The sequence below is a fragment of the Sporisorium graminicola genome, chromosome SGRAM_9 (assembly GCF_005498985.1).
Source record: "Sporisorium graminicola strain CBS 10092 chromosome SGRAM_9, whole genome shotgun sequence".
NCBI lineage: Eukaryota > Fungi > Basidiomycota > Ustilaginomycetes > Ustilaginales > Ustilaginaceae > Sporisorium > Sporisorium graminicola.
In genome coordinates this window covers 423,026-442,930 of record NC_043739.1, presented here as the reverse complement: position 1 = coordinate 442,930, position 19,905 = coordinate 423,026, and the positions used below count along the sequence as shown (strand labels likewise).

Sequence of the window (19,905 nt, the reverse complement as noted above, 5' to 3'; positions counted from 1 at the left end):
CTTATGCAGAAGAGTGGAACTTGCGCCCGAAAGCTACGAATGGCGGGGTTCAGGTTCGGGCTGTGGTGATGCCTGCGTGCGGTCGGCGTGCGGTTGCGCTTTGACTCTCCACGCCGCGTGCTGTGGTGCTCTGACCCTCAAGGTTGCCATCCACGTGCCTGCGCTGATGGCCCACATGACGAGCCAACTGAACTGCCCGGCCAAGACGGCGTTGCTCGTGCTGAATGCAAAGAGGCTCGTGCTGAACGTCGGGCCGACGGTGCGGGTCAAGCAGCCGGCCATCTGGCTGACGCTGTTGAGTGTGGCCAGGCTGGATCTGGACGGGGCCGAGTTGTTGACCAGCAGGTTGCTGCAGACGATCGACATGTTGCTGATGCCCTTGAGCACGATGGCGACGAGCAGGGCCGCCATGGGCCAGGCTTTCTCGCGCGGGTGCTGTGCGGCAAGCAGGTGGGCGAGCGGGAAGCACAGCCACAGGAACGGCAGACAGGCAGTCACGCGAACGTAGACGCGCTGTGGCCCACCGAGACGCCGTTCGAGCGTCGGGAACAGGACGAGCTGGATGAAGATGGTGAAGCAGCCGTTGACCGCGAGCACGGTTCCGATGTCCGACGACGAGAGCGACAGACCGCCGTGTGCGATCGATGTGTAGCAGAAGAGGGGCAGCAGCGCCGCGTGGCAGGCGTTCAGAAAGTTGAGCCACAGCTGCGTGCCCAGGATCCGGCGGATCGAGGGATTTGCCAGCAGAGACGGGATTGACGGCGGCGGCTCCAACGGCACCTCTGAGACCGCTTCCTCCTGCGTCGAAACCTTGTCTTGGGACAGCGCTTTGTTCGGCAGCGTCTCTTTCAAAAACAAGCTCCCCAGCACAATCGCCAACAGGTTGAAACAGCTCGCAATCCCACACGGCAGCCAGAACGGGTGTTTCTGCCAAAACTCGCCCTCGCCCACGCCCACCAACCACCCGCCCAACCCATTCCCCACAATCGACCCAAACGCAAAGCACAGCGGGATCAGACTGAACGCGCGTGCCTGATTCGTCTCGTCCGTCACCTCGGCCAGCACGCTCTTCAAAATCGCAATGTTCCCGTTCATGAGCCCGGCAATGGACCGCGCCGCCACCATCTGCGGGAACGTGCTTGCAAACCCAAACGCATTCACAGAGAGGAACGACCCGAACAGCCCGATCAGCAGCACGGGCTTTCGTCCGATGCGGTCCGACAGGCGCGCCCACCAGAAGATGGTGAGGAACTGGACAAACGCAAAGGTAGACTCGACGATGCCTGCGTAGTAGCCGAGTTGGGAGGAGGGGACGCTGGGGGGTAGATTGGCGCGAAGCATGGCGTTGACAAAGGGGAAGATGACGGTGAACGACATGGGTTCGGTCATGCGCATGAGGCAGAGCACGAAGAGCTGTTTGTGTGGGAGTGGGGTTGGCTTGCGGGGTGGCGGTGGTGTAGGGTCTGCAGCAGCATCGTCGTTGTACGAGGCTGGTGCTGGCTGCGCTGAGAGCAGCGGTGTGGTTTCCTGCGTGCGTGACATTGTGGGTTGCCAGTTCCCTCGTTGGTAAGAGGGTGGGAAAGGAAGGGCGCGTCAAGGTATGGATTGCAGAGGCATGTCTCTATTCCACAAGCTGCGGGGTCTACAGGAGCCTTGAGGAGAGGAAATGATCGAGAGGTTAAGGAGAGGATGGTGGTGGTGGTGTTGCTGGAACTCGGTAGCAAAAAAAAGCGCTGAACAAAGCAATTCGCGGCAACTTGCAGGTTTTCGGCCTGTCAGACCGCGTGGCACCTTGGATAGCCGAACCCACCATGCATCATCATCATCAACGGTGGTGGGTCAGCAAGCACCTCCACACCAACACCAGCATGACCGTCGCCACCATTCACAACACCACTTGGTTTGTTTGACAGCAGCAACAATGGTGAGCACACGCTCTTCAGCTGCTGCAACCACCGCTGCAAACTCGAAGAGCAACCAAGGTGGCCCTTCGCAATCGGTCCCGCGCCCGTCCACAGCCAAAGGAGGCTCCTCCAAATTCCCATACACCCTCCCCTACGTACAGCTATGTCTGCGTACCCACCCGTACCTCTACCGCACGGGCGTGGGCGAGCAAGGCGTGCTCATGGTGGAACCGTACAAATCCGAGCTGCTACCGCACTGGAAGTTCAAGGACCCTGCCGCGGCGACCGCCTCCTCGCGCAACCTCCACCGCATCTTTCTCTCGTACCTTTCTGAGGACGATTTCGTCGGGGCCGACCTAGCGCGCAAGTTCATCCAGATGGGCTACACGCGCGCACGCCGGTATGCCAACCACAAGGGCGGTAAAAAGTACGTCTACGAGCATGACGGAGCAAACAAGGGCAAACGGAGAGAGATTGCGCGGCTAGAAGTGCAAGACCAGGATCCAGCCAAAGTCGAGGCGGCGCGGATCTTCAAGCAGGTTTTAGATGAGCAGGTGTGGACGAACGCTAGGTACACGAAGCTGAGAGAGGATCATATAGAGTGGGCGAAAACAAGTCCGGTGCTGACAGAGGAGAGTCGAGAGGTGCAAGCGGCCATACTCAAGGATCCCAAGAAGCAAAGGGTGGTGAGGAAGTGGTGAGCGTGTGAACGCATATATTGTGTTGGAACATGCAATGTAACAACTTTCGAAAAATTAGGTTCTGGGCGAGTCGCGTAAATTAAACAGCGCGAAGGCGAGCTTGTCAAAGTCTGCCGGTCTTGTCACCCAAAGCACAGATCATCCTTTCTCTTCCGCTCGAGCCGCTCTCTCTAGCCCTGATCGACATACCGACCACAACAACAACGAGAAGAACAAGCAGGAAAGGAAAATGGCAGACGCAACGATTCCGACAGCAACGGCGAACGATGCAGTCGACAAGACGACCATTCCCGCCACAGCCTCAGCGTCCGAAGGTCACGAACTCAAGGAAAGCGCATCAGATGTAAAGCAAGATGGACCAGATAATGCTGACGAAGAGGACGCAGCAGAAGCTCAAGACGATGATGACGAAGATGATGAAGATGAAGACGAAGACGAAGACGAAGATTCATCCGGCGAAGACTCGGCCGCGGGTGGAGGAGACGTAGGCCTATCGTATCTGCTCGAAGATGTAAGTGCGACCCATCCTTCGTCACCTTGCTGACCCCGTTCGAAGACTGAACCATTTATCTCGGACGACTGTTCGACCTGCATCCTCCAAAATCTTGCAGCATTCCGATGAAGAATCGGAAGATGAAGACTTTCATGAGTCGCAAGACGAAGACGACGAAGATGACGATCCAGGTAAGCACCGCGGCTCGGTCGTCGTTCGAGAGAGATCCCCGCCACCCACAGAAGCTCACTCTGTTCTCAATCTACCCGACGACCCTCTCGCACAGAAATCCAAGAATCCGACGAAGAGGATAGCACACCAGCCTCGTCAAGTGCCAAGCGCAAACGTGACCCCGCTGCTGGTCCAGGAAACGGCATCAGCAAGCGATCGAAATGAACCCTGCGTAACTCCTTTCTCATCAGCGATCAATTGGCAGCCGTCACACGTCACAGTGCTGTGAACTTGCATCTTTCATTTGCTAGCAAGAGGGTATAAAAACTAAAACATTGTTCCTTAGCTGTTAATGATAGTATCAGCCGCCTTCTCCGCTACCCCGTACAGCGTCGCACTCAAATGCGCCGACACCTGCACGGGCACCACACTCGCATCCACTACCCTCACATTCTCCGTTCCGTACACCTTGAAGTTGCCATCCACCACGCCACCCTCGTCCCTACTTCCCATAGCAGCGGTCCCAAGCTGATGGCTAACCGCAGCAAAGCCACTGCCGCCACCGGGTGTGTTACCTAGTGCCCAGCTCTGCCACCTGCTGTATCTACCCGCGTTCTGCCCGTCCGGGATGAGATCGAACCCGGGCGTCGTCTCGCCGTTGAGCGTCAGACTGCGCAGGTGGTCGTTCTGGAGCACACGGCGGCCAGCGCGCAACGACGCGACCTGCATATCCATATCGATAGGCAGGCCAAAGTAGTTCGGGTCGATGTGCGCGCCATCGTACGGGTTCTGCGAGGTTGCGCGGATCGACCCGCGCGAGAAGGGCAGCAGCGTCCAGATGTCCAGCCCGTACGAGTTGGCCGGGAAACCTGTGTCGAAGAAGAACTCGACCACGGGTGCTTTGGCGTCAAAGATGAGCGAGATGGCAGATTTCCACTGCGCCAAGACGCTTTGTTTGGTTGCGATGTGGCCCTGGGCGAGCAGGGTGGATGCCCAGCTGTCCAGGTTGGACGAGATGTAGCTGCGGACCTCGGTGGCGTTGGACATGATCTGTTCGATGTTGGGCATGGCGATGGCCGCCGAGGGGCCACCGCCGGCAGTGTCGATGTTGGCGCGCGAGCCGATCGTCGTCATGGTCTGGTCTTGAAGATTCTTCCCCACGCCGGGCAGGTCGATCTTGGCGTCGACGCCGATCTGGTCTAGATCTGATTTGGCACCGACACCGGAACGCTGTAGCAGCGTGGGCGTGTTGAGCGCTCCCGCTGCCAAGATAACCTCCTTGTTCGCGGTCAAGCGGATCTGATCGCCGTCCTTGCCCTGTTGGACCACTACGCCTGTGCTGTGCAGCGACCCATTGGATGCTGAGGCCCAAAGCAGGCTCTTCGCCATCGTCCCCGTCAAGATGGTCAAGTTTTCACGGTCTTGCACGGGAGTGTAGTAGGCTGACGCCGACGACGTGCGCCTTCCATCAACGCCGATCGAGTTGGGCGTGTACGCCACGGAATTGGCCTGCCCCGAACACTGATCGTCGACATGCTCCACCCCGAGAGCTTCACCGACAGCCTGGATGAAAGCCGCCTGTTGAGGGCCCGTGTACATGCGTCTCCACTCCTGTGTTGCTCCCCCACTGGTGCGTCTTCTTTGGCTGTTGCGAATCTGTGAGAAGGCAATCTCGAGTGGCCCACTTGTCCCATGGACACTGGAATCCCACCTCGCGCCCAGTGCGTGCTGCTGTTCATTCGGCGCGACAAACTTCTCGCTCTTCTTCATGTAGCCCAGCAAACCGTCCCAGTCCCACCCGCCACTGGTGGTCGAGTTGACCATCAACGGGCCCAAGGCATCGTACTGCGCACGCGACGCCCGGTTCCACGCAGCCCCGTTGATGCTCGTACTACCTCCCAGCGTGCGGCCGCCCTTGATGTCCTTCGGGTGGCCCCCGACCTGCGGCACCGTGGCAAAGCTGTACGCGAGCGAGGTGCCGAACGCCTTGCCGTAGTTGTCGACATCGTAGACATCGGGGTTGTTGCGCTCGTCGTCCCCGGCTTCGATGACGAGCACTTTGAGTGCCGGGTTGGCGGAGATGCGGTTGGCCACAGTGAGACCGGCCAGGCCCGCGCCGACAATGATCATGTCGAACGAGGTGTTGGAGAGCGTGGACGCATCGGTGACGATGGCGGCCGAGACAGGCGAGGAGGAGAGGGAAAGGGAGAGGAGGACGACGCCGGCGAGGGCGGAGAAGGATTTCGTGAGATGCATTGCTGCTGAGGCCGCAATGTGGGCAATGTTGATGAGGATGGAGAAGCTATACAGATGTTGCCACGAGAAAAAGATGTGTCGATGGTATAGTATGCTATGCACGGGCTTCTTGCTCAACGGATACGGGTAGGTGAATCACCATGGCAGGCATATATAGGCAATCTACGCAACCAACGCTGACGAGCAGGTTCCAGGAAGAGCTCTACGGGAGTGGAGACCAATACGAACTCCGCCATGCACACAGCATCTTAACCAGTGGAGCGACAAGCGTCATCTTCAGTACAATATGCTGCTGCTACTCTTTACTGCCCACCATCTCCGCCGACAACCCACGCAAACAACCAGCGACAGAGAGAACACTCACCCTTCCAAGCGGGCGGATGTCCAGGCGACAGGATGACCGACCGTCACCACCACCGATTTTTGTTTCCCACTTTACCGAACTGGATGAGCGTGGGCGTCGATGGCGAGGAGTCTAGTTGGTTGTCCTTTGTCCGACATCGGGTTTGGCGCATTTGTTTGTCGACTGCATCCCAACCGACTTGGCCGTCCGTTTCCGCCCATTATCGTTTAGCGAGATAACTTGGCAACGAAAAGAGAGGGGAAAAAAAACCCCTTACCGACTCGAACGCCAAGAAGAACTACACATACACCCACCCACCTGCACACTTCATTAAGGTTTCACAGTAGCAACCCAACGTCTTCGGAGTTCCTCGTCCGTCGAACTCTTCCCGCTCCGAACAGTGTCGTCGTGTGCGCCCTTAGGATGCCGGAACGACATCAGCCGGGACGTGGTGGTGGTGATGGTGTGCACCTGCGGTAGACGGTGGGTTCGGGTGCCGGTTGAGGGACAAAGTCAGGTGCACCCTCTCGCATGAGAGCATGAATCGCTGGCTCCACGCTCAATCTGCCGTCGGGCGTCCGTTGCCAAAAGATGAGATGCGTAAGTCGACTCAGTTCCTGCATTGCACTGCGTCAAGCTGCTGCCCGCACCAGTGTTTCCGCACGTCGCCCACTGACGCGACACATGGGAGGCATTCGACTCTCGCTGGCTCTACCGAGAGATGCACATCAGATGTCGAACGAGCATCGGAACCGGCTCTGTGTAACCTCAAGGCTCGAGTACAGTGCTGTGTTGCGGAAGAACGTTGAAAATTGAAATCCTTCTCGCCTGTTTAGAGTTGCATCCCGCAAGGAACCAGGAAAAGCAAAGCCATGCCACGCTCTCCTGCCTAATTTGGATGCGGAGCGGAAATTTGTTGGCGCCGAAAAAAAAAACCACACCAGGATTGCATCATTGTGCGGTTGCAGTTCTCTCGATTCCACATCTCAACGCCCTCCCCGCTCGAGCTCCGATTTCCGATCCCAAAGCGGCGAGACAGGATTTGCCGAGTCAGTAATGCTGTGCAAACCCAGACGGCGAAACGGCCGACGACGTCCTCTGTCTCGGAGTCGCAGTCACCGACACGGAGTACAGAGAGCCCGGATCAGGTGCTGGGGGGTCTCGATGGAGACGAGAGTGGGCGACGACATGGTGAGATGAGTTTCCACCTGAATGCGAGGCTGTGCTCCAACCAGCTATGACAAGGCTTGGGCAGCAGCCCTGAGATGTGCTTTCTGAACAATTGGCCAAACGTGAAGGTGATGTGTATATGAATACAATTTTCTCACTCGTGTATGTCCTCCCAGTTAGTACAATGGTTAGTATAGGGCACTCTCACTTGACCGTTCTACGGAACGGCCTCGACAACTGCTCAGATCAGGGTTCGATTCCCTGGCCGGGAACTTTTTTTTGCGCTTTTTTGGGTCTTCACATTACCACAGCTTGCGGTTGTAGGCTCTTTGAATTTGAAGGATGACATTCACACCTGCTCTACACAGATAGAGCAATGAACTGAAATCAGCGGATCAGATTCTGATTATGCGTGAGAGAGGGCGCGCACAGCAATGGTCATACAAGTACACTGTTTTGGAAAGCAAAGCTTCTCTTCTCAGACAAGGCATGGAAGCAAGATGAGCAGGCCGGATCCACAGCTAGAGCAAACGAGTGCTGGACTGAGAAGTGAGTGGATGAGCAAGGGCCCTCAATTGTCACCCTACGATCGCGCTGTACGGAGTGTCATCGGCATTCAATCCCAGCCAGAGCCAGCATACGGATTGGCCACCTGCGCTGGGTAACCGTTCATATCCGCGCCTCCATGACCGTTCAGATCCATCCCCCCGCCATTGACGCCCGGCGGTGCACCGTAAGGATCCATCATGCCGTTCTCCAGGCCGCCCACGCCTCCGCCTGGCTGCTCGTCGAGCATGCTCAGCTCCTGTACGATCTGCGCCACGCGGTACTCGAGCAGGCCCAGGCCTGTCTCAACAATCTCGGCGGGGTGCATGCTGCCGCTCGCCTCGACGTCAAAGTAGAACTTGTTGGCCTTTTTGTTGTAGTCGAACGGCGCGCCTTCCTGCGGCGGCTCTTCGAACTCGGCGTTGGCGCCTTCGGGCCATTCCTGCTTGGCGTCGTACTCGTACCAGTACGTCGTGTGGCGCAGCGCGTTGTGCGGATCGTACTCGAACCCGACCGCCGAACAGGGCGACCACTTGGCGTGTTCCTTCGCAAATCCTTTACGTGCGATGCAGCGCAAGTCGAGCTCTTGTCCCTTGGACATCTTGACGAGCATGATCGGGGGGGTGGAGCCATCGTGGCCGACCGGTCGCCCAAAGTCCGGGTGTTTCGGAGCAGCAGGCTCGGCCATCGCATCATCGTCGTAGATCGTCGCGTTCTCGATCGTGTCCGACCGTATCAAGTCGCGCGACGTTACCTCAAGGTTGCCGCGCGTTGTGCAGCGTGCGCGTAATGTCAGTTCGACCGAACATCGATCACAACCGTCCTCACACGCACAGTCCTATCCAGGTCAAGAAGTGGGATGAAAAGTCAGCCGTGAACCCCTCTTCAGTAGAAAACCCGTACACCGAGCGAGCGCAAACTTACCCTGTGATCCACCAACGCCTTGGCGCAGTCCATGCTGAGCAGTGGGATCATGCCCAGTCTATGCGCCAAGAACTCGTCCGGCAACACCGTCGTGTTGTTCCGCACCTCGACCATGTCGATTGCCACCGTAGGGATATCGGCGATCATGATGCGCCTCAACGAATTGGCGAACGAAAGATCCACGTTCTCGAGCACAAAGTTGGCATGGTCACGGTTCAGTTGTCGAACCGTGATCTTTGGCCGCGACGAGGTCGCGTCATATCTACCGTTCATCCTGTACTGCTGCAGATCGTGAGGCCCTTGACTGCGCACAGGTCTGCGTCAAAGTGTTGTATAAAGCAAACTTCGGAAAGCTGCGCAGTCGGCTGCTGGTGCTGATTCCGGGTTGCGTGAATTCGGGAGCGCTTTCGTAGAGCAGACCTGAATGTGTGGGAGAGTGCTGGGTTGGTCCGAGATAACTACTCCAATGACGCTGGAGACGTTCGAGTCGCAAGACGGTTGAGATGAGTGGTCAAGAGGCGCAAACGACCGAGAGACGAAGGGTGAGAAGGATCGAAGTGATGTCGGATGCCTGCAGCCAGATATTCCAGAAATGCGACCCTTCGTGGGGGCGCATCACGTGATGCTGAGCAATAAGTCCGAAGATCTAACACTTTTAAATTTTCTACGCCTTCTCCTGCTTTTCTCCTTGCCCACCACCTTCACATCAGTGCCGACACGGATGGGTTACACACCTCAAGATCAAAGCGAAACAGCAATCTGAATCAAAAGGGGCACGGGCTTGGTTTGGAGAACTGTGATTACACATCAGAAGCCATGACTGGTCCAGATCTTAAAGTCATCCCCAGCAGCGTTCTTGCCGCCTCGATTTGCTGCTGCCTGGACTCTAGACTGCTGTGCATGCTGCTGCTGCCTAAGCGCATGTTCTTGCTGCCTCTGTGCGTGCTCCTGCATTTGCTGCTGCTGATGCTGTTGCACGTGCTCATGGTGCGGACGTCGCGAGAACGAATGTTGAAGAGTTGCATCTCTTGATCGGTCCAGATGAGACTCGGAGCTCCGTTCGTACGCGAGCACCTTCGCCTTCAACTGCCTACGCTCTTCCTCTTCCTTCAGCTGCTTGGTCCGAGTGTTGATCGCAATCGATGCTGTGGACGGTACGTGCACCTCATGCGTCACCTGCTTGGAACCCTTCTTCGACAGAAGCGAGAACTTCATATGCAGAGTGTCGTCCTGCGATACTTCCGACGGCTTCCTCTTAATAGGCAGGCCGATCTCAGATAAGCCCGAGGCATTACTGCTGTGATTGTGGCTGTATCCGCCCGCATTGCCCGAAGGCAGCGCGGTGCGCGAGAAGAGCTGAGACCGCTGAGTGCTGGAGCTCGTAGCGTTCACCGGAGCAGATGCAGCGCCAGACGATCCGAGTTCCGCCATCATCTTGGCCAACTCGCGGTCAAACTCGTCGTCGGCTTCTTTGCGGATCGCCAGCTCTTCGTCTCGTCGGTGTCGACCGAGCTCGCCTTCCTCATCGTCAGAGTCTCCGCTGTCGTTGGAAGCGGTGTCCGAAGAATCACCATCGTCGGAGTCGGAATCATCAGAGTCAATCGCCGAGCCTGACGAAGACGACGAGCCGTCAGAAGAGCCAGATGACGCCGACGAGATCGTGCCTTCGGACGAATCATCACTGCTAGAAGCATACGCGATACCGTGTCTCGCTTGGCGTCGTGCATCTCCTTTACCGCCATCCTGACCGCCGTTGGATGAACCTGCTTGATCCTCCTCCGAGCTGTGCTCTTCGCTTTCCTCGCCGGCGTCTTTATGAGCCGACTTGAGGCGGTTTGCAGCCAAGACTTCTTCCAGCGCAGCGGCTGCTTCGTTGAACGACTTTTTGAACCGCATGTCGGGTCGCAACATCTCGAGCGTCTCTGCAAGCATAAAGTCGACGTCCATCGGCAGAGGCTGCTGCTTGCAGAGAATGTAGACGTTCAAGAACACCAAAAAGTCGTCCAGCTTCTTACGTAAAGACCCGCGATCGAAGCAGGCACCGCACGTGTCCAGCAACGAGCAGATCAACCTAACTCTAAAGTAATCGTCGGGAGCATCGAGCGGCGCCACCTGTCCTGGCCACGGTCGGCCATTTGGGTGGCCGAATGTGGCGAGTGACCAGAGCTGCTCAAACACAATACCGCTGTTGATGAGCCGATAGTTGTAAAGCTCGCCGAGGTAGCAGATGGTAGCCACGCGGCGCTGATTGTGCTTGAAGATATTTTCCTCCATGCCGATGCGGACGTTTTCGAGCACTTGGTCGATTACCTCGACGGCAAACGAGGGATGGAAGCGCTCGAGCTCGTAGACGAGAATAGCAAGCAGGTGAATATTGGAGTACCGGATGCGCCAAGCGCGGGTAAAGGCATCCTTGAGCCAACCGTAGACTGCTGCATCGTCCCAAGACAGCTTGCGCAGCTGGAGGACCACGGGATCCAGCGTCTTTTTCTGCAGAGCATGATAGATGAGGTGGCGAATATAGAGCTCCATAGGCTGTCGTGCTTTCTGCTCGATCGCCTTGCGTTTGGGTGGATTGCACTGGTAGTAAGCGTTGTTGAGCAGAAGCAGCTGACGGGAGTCGAGGTTGGCAGCGGCGCGTTTGCGACGGAGCATTTCCAGCATGCTCCTCATCCGCGCCGAGGTCTCCTCCGTGCGCAATAGGTACCTGCCGCAACCCTCGAGCAGCGAGGCAAGCACATCAATGTTGGGTCCGGAAAAGTCCTCGAGACACACTTTGAGGCAGTGAAAGATGGCGTGCGTAGGCGTCACTTTGAACTTGGTGAGCTCCGAAAGGAACCGAGCATTCTTGGCGCGCGTCTCTGTGAGATCGACGTTTTTCTTTCGTTGCAAGTAGCGGAACTCGTCTTCCAGCAGGGCAGTGAGACCCACGCCAACGTCGGGCATATATCGAGTCAGGATGGCCGCAAGGCGGGCGTAGTACGGAGCCAAGTCGATCCGGTTGCGTGGAAGTGAAGCCAGGTGTTTGACAAGCTTGCGGCGAGCTGGCTTGGTGGCAATAAATGCAAAGTCGACAGCAGCACTGTCAATCATGCTCCGATTTGTCATGTCGGGCAATTTGGCCATAAGCGTCGCCAGCTGTGCTGCCGGACCAGCATTCATGGCCTCGTCGATTGCGTCGACATCAAGTTGGGGTGAGCTGGCAGCTGTCGCGGACTCCTTAGCATCAGGACGATCCTTTGCCTCCTCGAGACCGTCCGCCTTGGACGCGCTGCCGTTTGAATCAAGCACAATGCCGGTAGTTTGTGCCAGGATGGATTGCGGGATAATGTCGCCAAGATCCAAGATGTCCGTGTAGAACTTTTGCGAGTCCTGGTCTTCCCATGGACTCTGATCTGTTGCAAACTCTTCGTCGGCACGTTCAAAGGCTGACTTGGAGTCGAGGTTGACACCGAGACCGACAGCATTGCTGCTCGACGCAGACGACTCGAGCTCAGGCATTGGAACCCCGAGCAGCTCGGACAGGATCCTGCCCCAATCGCGGACGCGCTCGAAGCTCTTTGTCATGCGCTCGTAGTTCTGCTGGCGATCTTCAAAGATCTCGCCGGATCTGATGTAGGCCTCGTGATTCTTACGGTCTTGATCCTGTAGCCGCTGATGCTCCTTGACGATGCGGCGAGCGAGCGTCTGGAAATAGGTCTCGAAAAGTTTACGGAACTTGGCTTGCCACTCTGAAGACACCAAAGGCGCATCCGACAAGTCGAACTGCTCTATGCGGTCGACGTCGACGGCGTCGGCGAGCGTGAGGGCCGAGTCGGCTCTTTCTGACAGCGCCCCGTCGTTGTCTTGCTTGACGCGAGGTGCAAGTATGGACTGACCGAGGCCTTTGAGAGTGGCAACGAGGAGCGGGGCGTTGGAGTGCTCCTTGTCTGTGGCCAGTAGATTTCTGAGCAGAGCATAAAGCCAGGAGGATCCACAGTTGTCCTGAGAGAGGCCGACTGCCTCGACGAGCGCTAATTCTGCAGTGGCGCGTAGCAGCGGTTTTTGACGCGCGATACGTGCAGCCTCGTCTCTCTCCTTCTGCTCTGTTGCGGTGTTCAGATACTGAGTCTTGCTGGTTGGAGCCAGTGCCTGCTCGAGTGCAATGGTGAGCGGAGAGCTAAACGCTTCAGCCCCAAAGCGGACGTGGAAAGCAGATAGGATTTCTGTAGCGGCGAAGCAGTCTTTCGCCGTTGAACATTTGGCGAGGCCATCGGGAATAGCTTGAGTGAGCTCCTGCAGGTACTTTTCGAGATTGAGCTGAGGTAAGTCTTTGAGCAGATGATCGCGTGCTTCATGTCCGATGCCCTGCTTGACTCGCTTTACAAATGCGGTATTCTTCTTGAGGTTAGAATCGAGCGTCTTGGATGGTGTCGACGGACCATGCTTCCAAGCTTGTTGATTGAGTGCGCGGAGTTGGCGACGTTTCTTCTCGCGCTCTCTGTAGAGTACTTGAGCTTGAGACTCATCTTTGGCCGGTGGTGCTGGTGGTGCTGGTGGTGCTGGTGGTGCTGGAGATGAGGTAGAGGATGTTGCTTTTGGCGTTGACGCTGCCACTCCTGCGCCGGATTCAGCCGACGAAGCTGTGGTTACAGCCATGAACGTCTCCTGGGGATCGCTAGCAGCAGCTATGTCCGTGGCATGTGCAGTAGTGTGGGTCGTAGTGCTCAATTGACGATCCCGGAGAGCGCGTGTATGTCTCTGTTCAGCTAAGCGATTGAGAGGGCGGCAATGAGGTTATCTCGGTAAAGTCGAGTCGTGGCTGTCGCTGTGTCGCTGGGAACCTGCGCCATGCTCTTGTTGGCAGGCTGAGTCGTAAGATGAAGAAGTGGCCCAAACGAAAGCTGTCAAAGGTCGAATCTTCGGCACATGGCACCGCGCAGCGGCACTTCCGAAAACCGAAAACTCGCCTCGAGCGCTCTGTTCAAGGGTCCAACTGCCAGCTTGCGATCTGACATTCCAGTCGGTTGTAGACCTTTATTTAATCTAACATTTTTATTTCTTTTCAACCTCGGTGAATTTATTAAATTGTCTAACCGAATATTTTAAAACCTAGAATTTTATGCAGCTGTTGCGCATGCGTGACGGGGGACGTGTGTCATTCTCTCCTCTCAAACTTTGTTCGGCTCGACTTGAACCGGCGAAAAAGAAAGAAATGCAGCTCAAAACCCCTACAGAGAGCAATGATTTCCGGTTCAGGCGAGCCTTCAAAGCCGAATCCCTCACCCCAACGGCTTCGTTTGGCTTCCATTGCAAAGGACTGACTGTTCGGTCTTCCAAGAGCAGAACATATGGCCTGATGACCTCGATCTTCTATCTCCGGCCGCACATGTTCTGTGTGTGGAAGGGCGAAAGAAGAAGCGTCTCTGAAGAACGTCCGTGGAGTTGATGCGTGGCGAACGCTGTATAACCGAACGTGCTTTTCTCCTTTCTCGAGACACGGAGAGGCATATAAGACCCTCGACACTCCGGTCGCACCAGCTTTGTCTCTCACTCTCCATCCCGAAGCCTCATTCCTCCTCCTCCTCTTTTTTCAGCAGCAATGTCGTTCACCATCCCATCACAGCAGACACAGATCGTGCTGCGCGAGCGTCCCACCGCTGCCATCCAGCACACGCTCGGTGCCAACGACTCGACCTACGAGAAACGCACCGTGGCCGTTCCACAGGAAGCCGAGCTCAACGATGGCGAGGTGCTGGTGCGTGTCGAGTACGTCTCTCTGGACCCTGCCATGCGAGGCTGGTTGCGCGATGTGCGATCCTACCTCCCGCCCGTCCAGATCGGCGAGGTGATGCGCGCTGGCGGTGTCGGTGTCGTCGTTGCCTCCAAGTTCCCCGGTCTTTCCAAGGGCGACCAGGTCAGCGGTATCCTCGGCTGGCAGCAGTACGCGCGTTTGGCCGGTAAGAGCGTCGAGAAGCGCACCATCCGTGAGGGCGGCTCGCTGCTCGATTACCTCGGACCGCTCGGCTCGTCGGGTCAGACGGCTTACTGGGGCATCCTGGACGTAGCAGCCATCAAGGAGGGTGATGTCGTTGTCGTCACGGGCGCCGCCGGCTCGGTCGGAAGCATCGTCGTCCAGCTTGCCAAGCTCAAGGGCTGCAAGGTCATCGCCGTCGCCGGTGCGGATGACAAGTGCGAATGGCTCAAGTCGTCGCTCGGGGCCGACGAGGCTCTCAACTACAAGCACCCTGACTTCAAGCAGACCTACCGCGAGCTCGTTACCAAAAAGTACGGTTACATCGACGCTCTTTTCGAGAATGTCGGTGGCGAGATCCTCGATCTCTCGCTGCTCTGCATGAAGCCCCACGCCCGTGTTGCGCTGTGCGGTGCCATCGCCGACTACAACAACCCCAAACCTGAGGGTCTCAAGAACTACACCACCATCATCGCCATGCGCATCAAGATGCAGGGCTTCATCGTCTTCGACTACGCCAAACGCTACAGCGAGGCGGAGGACAACATGGTCAAGTGGATGAACGAGGGCAAGCTCGCTCGCAAGTTCCACGTCGTTGGCGAGGAGCTGGATGCCAAGGCGAGGGAGCAGGGCCAGAGTCTGGAGCAGTGTCCCAAGGCGCTTGTTGATCTCTTTGCCGGAAAGAATGTCGGAAAGATGGTCGTCAAGGTTGCTCCCTGATGTCCGACTGGAATGGAATCGCACCTTTTTTGTATATCAAGCTATCGCAATCGCAAAGGACTCGCTCGCCCTATCTATCGCATTTCATTGCGGCAAGAGACTGTTTCACACGAATGAGTAAAGACAAATCGTCGGCACTGCTAGAAAGTATGGTTGAAGGGACGATCGTACAAAAGAGGTGACCACCATGTATGGCCGAAAAGAAGCGAAGAAAAGACCGAGAGTGAATAACAGATCCAGGATAAATCGAAAACATAAAAAAAAGGAGCGTAATAAGGTATCGAGGAAAAGGGGCACCAAAATTCAATCTAAAAGAAGTTTTACCTCCCAATGACGACGGACGACGACGACGAACAAGACCGCTTCTACTCCCCACTACCAGCGCTGGAAACAGGGCTCAAGATGGTCGACTTGGTCTTTCTTGGCGATCTGGTCAAGTCCCAGCCCCTGCTTCCACTCGCCCCGCCCAAATTCGCCATGCTGCGTTTGCTCTTGAGCGGGCTGCTTGCACTCGCACTCGCACCAGTACCGCTCATCAGATTAGCCCGACTCGAGTTCTTGCGCACCTTCTTTGTCGGGCTACCAGGCGTTGCGACGCCTCCCATCGTCGAACCAGGGCTGTCCCCGTCATCGTCTGACCCCATCATCCCCATGATGCCCGTCACGTTGGACGCGGTCCGCGTACGCACCGAGCTCGTATCGTCGTCGAAATCGTCCTCCTCGCCCGACGACGCACCGAACCCGCGCAGAGGCACCTTGTAGCTCCCACTCGGCGCCACAGCGCTGCAGATCTCGTCGGCATCGTTCATGCCGTAGTTGACAAATGAGAGCCGCGAGAAACCTGCACTCCCGGAGCCGGAGGCCAGCGCCGAAGGAGTGGGCGACTTGGATTTCCCCGGCGAGCTGGTGGAGCGCGACGAGGTGACGCTCTGGTGCGAGATGGTGCGCGCGCGCGTAGGCGATGCCGACGTGGTGAGTTCGAGCGTGAACCCGCCCGTGGTGCCGACGGTGCTGCTCTTGCCCTTGAGCACGCCCGCGCCCGAGGCGGACGAGCTCGAGCTGGAAGATGTCGAGCCCGTGCTGCTGCCACCGACGGCGCCAAATGTCGAAGACGACGGAGCAGGATTGATCCTTCGATTCGATGCGATCTTTCGTAGTCCTGGCGCCATCGGCTTCGTCGGCGAAGGCGGTAATCCGGTCATGACTCCACCGCGGGGGCTCCTAAGATGAGGGGTCGACTTCATCTTGGATGGCGATCGAGGTGGGCTCAACGGCGCAGAGAGTGTGCTGGGTACCTTTCTCGTCGTCACCTGTGTCGAGCTGCCTGCTTGCTTGCCAGGCAGTTGCGGATGACCAGCCGTCGGGCTCTGCATCTGGAGCAACTGCATCTGCTGCTGTTGCAGCTGTCGCATGCGTGTCTGCTGCATTGCCAGGTGCTCCCGCGATGCGTCCGCAGGTGCCGATCGAGGCGTGCTCCCCGCCGGTGGCATCAGCGTCATTTCCGAGCTGCTGCTCGTCAGCATCGAGGGCTCGAGCGTCGTCATCGCCATCTGGTGTTTACGGGGCTGCTGGTGCGGTTGTGTCTGTTGCTGGCCGAACGGATTTTGCAGTTGCATCGGGTTGGCGGCAATCTGTGAAGCCAACGAGGGTGTCGACTCGGATGTTCTCAGCCCGACGTGACTCGCCCGTCGAGGCGCTAGCAGCATCTGATCGGCGCCGCCCATGTGTCCGCCGCCTGCCACCATACCACTCGCGGACAACGTGAGGCCATACGAGCTGCCGCTGTGCTCGCCACCAATACTCGAGCCGCTAAAGCTGTTGTGTCTCGGCGGAGGGTAGACCGAGGTATAGCCGGACATGTCCTGCGAACCCGCGGCGCCTGGGCCGGCAAAGAGAGTAGTGTCGTTCTGGTGGAGGAATTGCGGCGTGAAAACGCCTCGCTGCTGGTGCTGCTGCTGTTGTTGGGCCAGGTGAAGGTTCGAAAACTGATTCTGGATCGAAGGGGCGAAAGCTGCCGAGTCCGCCGACAGCGGCATGCCTGGCACTCGTGGGTCGAAGTTGGCACCAGCATATCCCTGCGTCTGAATACCGAGGTAGTTCTGCATCTGAGAGGCGTAAGCGGCATTGGCCATGCTGCTGGGTCCAGGCTGGAGCGGATGCTGCGGAGTGATTGGCGTGGGAAGACCTGTTGAGCCCACGCTGAGCTTTCGAGGCGAATTGCCTTCCATACCATACATCAGCGCCGCCTGGACGGCCTTGGCGGCGCGCTCGCTCGCCTCTTGACCGGCAAACTGCTGCGAGGGACTGACAAAGTCCTGGTAGACACCCAGCCGCGCCGCCTGCTGGGCGACGTGAATCTGGTGGAGCTGGGCGAGCCTTCGCCGTTGTTCCTCGGTCATCTGTTCCGGGTCGATAGTGGACTCTGCTGGGTTGTTGACGGTGACCGTGCGTCCGGGTGAGACTTCGATCGTCCGATCGCCCGTATTCGGAGCGCCTTCCGCGCTTGGCACTGCGACAGGCGAAGGTGCCTGAAGGTCACGCTGCACAGCACGTCGCTGGAAGAGTGCCGATGACTGAGCCACGCTCGAGTTGCCGGCCAGCTGGTTGACTACGGGAAGACCGTCTTTGCCTAGAACGACTTCGATCTGTGGTCTAGCGACGATCTGACTTGGGCTGTTCACAGCACCGGACGGCAGACCGAGCTCAAGGCCCAGAGCGTTGGACTCGGGAATACGCTCCTGTGGATATCCGGCATCAATGAGAAAGTCGTTGATCAAGTGTTGCGTTCCTGCAGCCTCGAGCACTGGATCATCTCGTTGCAACAGCGGCGCAGAGATGCACGAACGCAGCGCTCGTGTAGGAGCACCGAGCAGATCGGAAGTGTGCGGCGAAGCGACAGGATTGAGAGTCTCGAAGCCGACCGGGTTGGATGCTCCTGGTGAATAGCCGGGTTCGGACTGCTCAATGTTGATAGTGAAGCTGGGCATGTTGGGACCTCTGCGGGCTGTCTTGGTGGTGATGGCCTGTGTCTGTCCGTACCAGATTCCTTCCGGGGATTCAACGTCGGAGTCGGTCAAGCCGCCGACCACTTCGGGGCCATGATTCCATCCGGGGAGGTTGATGGTGGTGCCCATGTAGGGGCTGCTCGAGTTGGAGGCGCTTTCGTTGAAAAAGTCGTCGACGTGCAAAGTTTCGGTGAAGGTGGTCTTGAGATCTGTGGTCAAGTGCAAGAGGCAATAGTTGTGGTCTCATGTTAGCGACAGATGCAATTGGATCGCCAAGGCGGTGGTGGTTCAGTTCATTTCAGCAGATCACTCACCAATGGACTGTTCGGCAAGACTAGACAGATAATCGTCGGCATTGTTGAGTCCTGCAATCTTGGACTCTGATGTATGCGACCAAGACAAGATGGGTGGAGAGACGATGTCGAACCCATCGGTAAGGCTGGCGAAACTGTCCTGTCGATGCAGGTTCTCGAGTGGGTTGGAGGTCATGGGTCCCTTGGGTGTATTGTCGAGGGACGAACTGTTGAACCAGTCAGAAACACTGTCGGAAGCGACGAGATTGTTGTGTGAATTGTGTCGGCTGCCAAGCGACTTTCCGTTGGCCGCAACGATGCTGGTCGCCATGGTAATTGTGACCGAGCAAGGGAAGCCGGCAGCCTCCCTTTGTCTTTCCAAGCAGGTGATACGGCTGCGCTAGTTGTGTGTGCACTCGATGAGTCGAGAAGCAAAGTCTAGTGCTTATCAGCGTGCAGGGGCAATACGGGTCTGAGCACGCTGATGTGTTGAGGTTCTTGGCTGCTTGTCGTTCAAATGGGCGAACTTGTGTTGCTCTATACGAAAGCTGTAGCAAGAGAAAGGCGAGGTGGTGACCGCAGTGGTAGTAGCGGTAGTTATGATGATGTTGATGGTAAGGTATAAGGATAAGGTGGTGAGAATGTTGGTGGTGGTGGCGAGGCTAGGGTCTAAGTGGAAAAGGAAGGTGCCCAATCAAGAGAAAGGTTGGGGTCTATCAAAGCTGTCGAAAGGTGGTCGAGTGAGACCAGACTAGCAGGGCAAGAAGTAAGACGTGGCTGCAAGATCGAGGCGGCATACACAGAGGAAAGATGCATCCGAGACACGGGTGGCCGAGGGCGTGAGTAGAGAGAGCCTGGGCGCGAGAAAGACGGAGCGCCGGGGGCGGCGAAAAAAATGGTCAGGCAAGGGAGAATTGGGAGAGGGAAAAGGAGGAGGAGGAGGAGAGAAGTTACAGCTGAGTGACGCCTCATTGGGGTTTGCGCGATGGCTGAGTCTACGTGCGTCGAGTTGACTGACTTAGCGCAATGCTTGCCAGGTTGAGATGGGGCAGGCGGCTGTCGGCGGCTGAGGCTCGAATCATGACCAGGCCCAAGACTGGGTGACAGGCCGGCCAGGCTGGTATAAGGTTGCAATGCGTTCTGAAACGATAGCACAGCGTGAAACCGCGTCGGAGCGGAAGCTGTATCGTATACGGGACACTTGCCAAACGAAACGACACGAATGCGTGGCGAGAGCAATCAGAGGAGGCAGGTCACTCGAGCGTGTTTACGGTGGCAAGCCATGTCACAGGTGAGGAGGAGGAGGAAGAGGGAGTGCTGGGAGCAAGCAGCAAGACACAGTGTGCGGCTGACGAGTGTCGGGCGAGGGATGAGGCCCGGATCTGCATTGCAGCTAGAGTTGAGTGAGTGCAGGATAGACACGGGC

At 57.3% G+C, this 19,905-nt stretch overlaps 7 protein-coding genes across 7 annotated transcripts; 2 read left to right on the top strand and 5 right to left on the bottom strand.

Moving 5' to 3' along the window:
• Positions 1 to 33: 33 nt before the first annotated feature.
• EX895_006526 (uncharacterized protein) lies at positions 34 to 1,542 on the bottom strand (the record flags this gene model as incomplete). The annotated part of the gene is made up of 1 exon (XM_029887117.1): positions 34 to 1,542. One exon carries the CDS (start codon positions 1,540 to 1,542, stop codon positions 34 to 36), a length of 1,509 nt encoding a protein of 502 aa, XP_029736609.1.
• Positions 1,543 to 1,921: 379 nt separating this feature from the next.
• On the top strand, positions 1,922 to 3,494 carry EX895_006525 (uncharacterized protein; the record flags this gene model as incomplete). The annotated part of the gene is made up of 4 exons (XM_029887116.1): positions 1,922 to 2,601; positions 2,780 to 3,116; positions 3,217 to 3,289; positions 3,385 to 3,494. 4 exons carry the CDS (start codon positions 1,922 to 1,924, stop codon positions 3,492 to 3,494), a joined length of 1,200 nt encoding a protein of 399 aa, XP_029736608.1.
• Positions 3,495 to 3,611: 117 nt separating this feature from the next.
• EX895_006524 (uncharacterized protein) lies at positions 3,612 to 5,525 on the bottom strand (the record flags this gene model as incomplete). Its single annotated transcript, XM_029887115.1, has 1 exon — positions 3,612 to 5,525. The coding sequence occupies one exon, from the start codon at positions 5,523 to 5,525 to the stop codon at positions 3,612 to 3,614; it is 1,914 nt and encodes a 637-aa protein (XP_029736607.1).
• Positions 5,526 to 7,654: 2,129 nt separating this feature from the next.
• On the bottom strand, positions 7,655 to 8,781 carry EX895_006523 (uncharacterized protein; the record flags this gene model as incomplete). Its single annotated transcript, XM_029887114.1, has 2 exons — positions 7,655 to 8,422; positions 8,509 to 8,781. 2 exons carry the CDS (start codon positions 8,779 to 8,781, stop codon positions 7,655 to 7,657), a joined length of 1,041 nt encoding a protein of 346 aa, XP_029736606.1.
• Positions 8,782 to 9,315: 534 nt separating this feature from the next.
• EX895_006522 (uncharacterized protein) lies at positions 9,316 to 13,146 on the bottom strand (the record flags this gene model as incomplete). The annotated part of the gene is made up of 1 exon (XM_029887113.1): positions 9,316 to 13,146. One exon carries the CDS (start codon positions 13,144 to 13,146, stop codon positions 9,316 to 9,318), a length of 3,831 nt encoding a protein of 1,276 aa, XP_029736605.1.
• Positions 13,147 to 14,089: 943 nt separating this feature from the next.
• EX895_006521 (uncharacterized protein) lies at positions 14,090 to 15,181 on the top strand (the record flags this gene model as incomplete). The annotated part of the gene is made up of 1 exon (XM_029887112.1): positions 14,090 to 15,181. The coding sequence occupies one exon, from the start codon at positions 14,090 to 14,092 to the stop codon at positions 15,179 to 15,181; it is 1,092 nt and encodes a 363-aa protein (XP_029736604.1).
• Positions 15,182 to 15,546: 365 nt separating this feature from the next.
• Positions 15,547 to 18,810, bottom strand: EX895_006520 (uncharacterized protein; the record flags this gene model as incomplete). The annotated part of the gene is made up of 2 exons (XM_029887111.1): positions 15,547 to 18,395; positions 18,501 to 18,810. The coding sequence occupies 2 exons, from the start codon at positions 18,808 to 18,810 to the stop codon at positions 15,547 to 15,549; spliced, it is 3,159 nt and encodes a 1,052-aa protein (XP_029736603.1).
• Between the last annotated feature and the right edge of the window lie 1,095 nt (positions 18,811 to 19,905).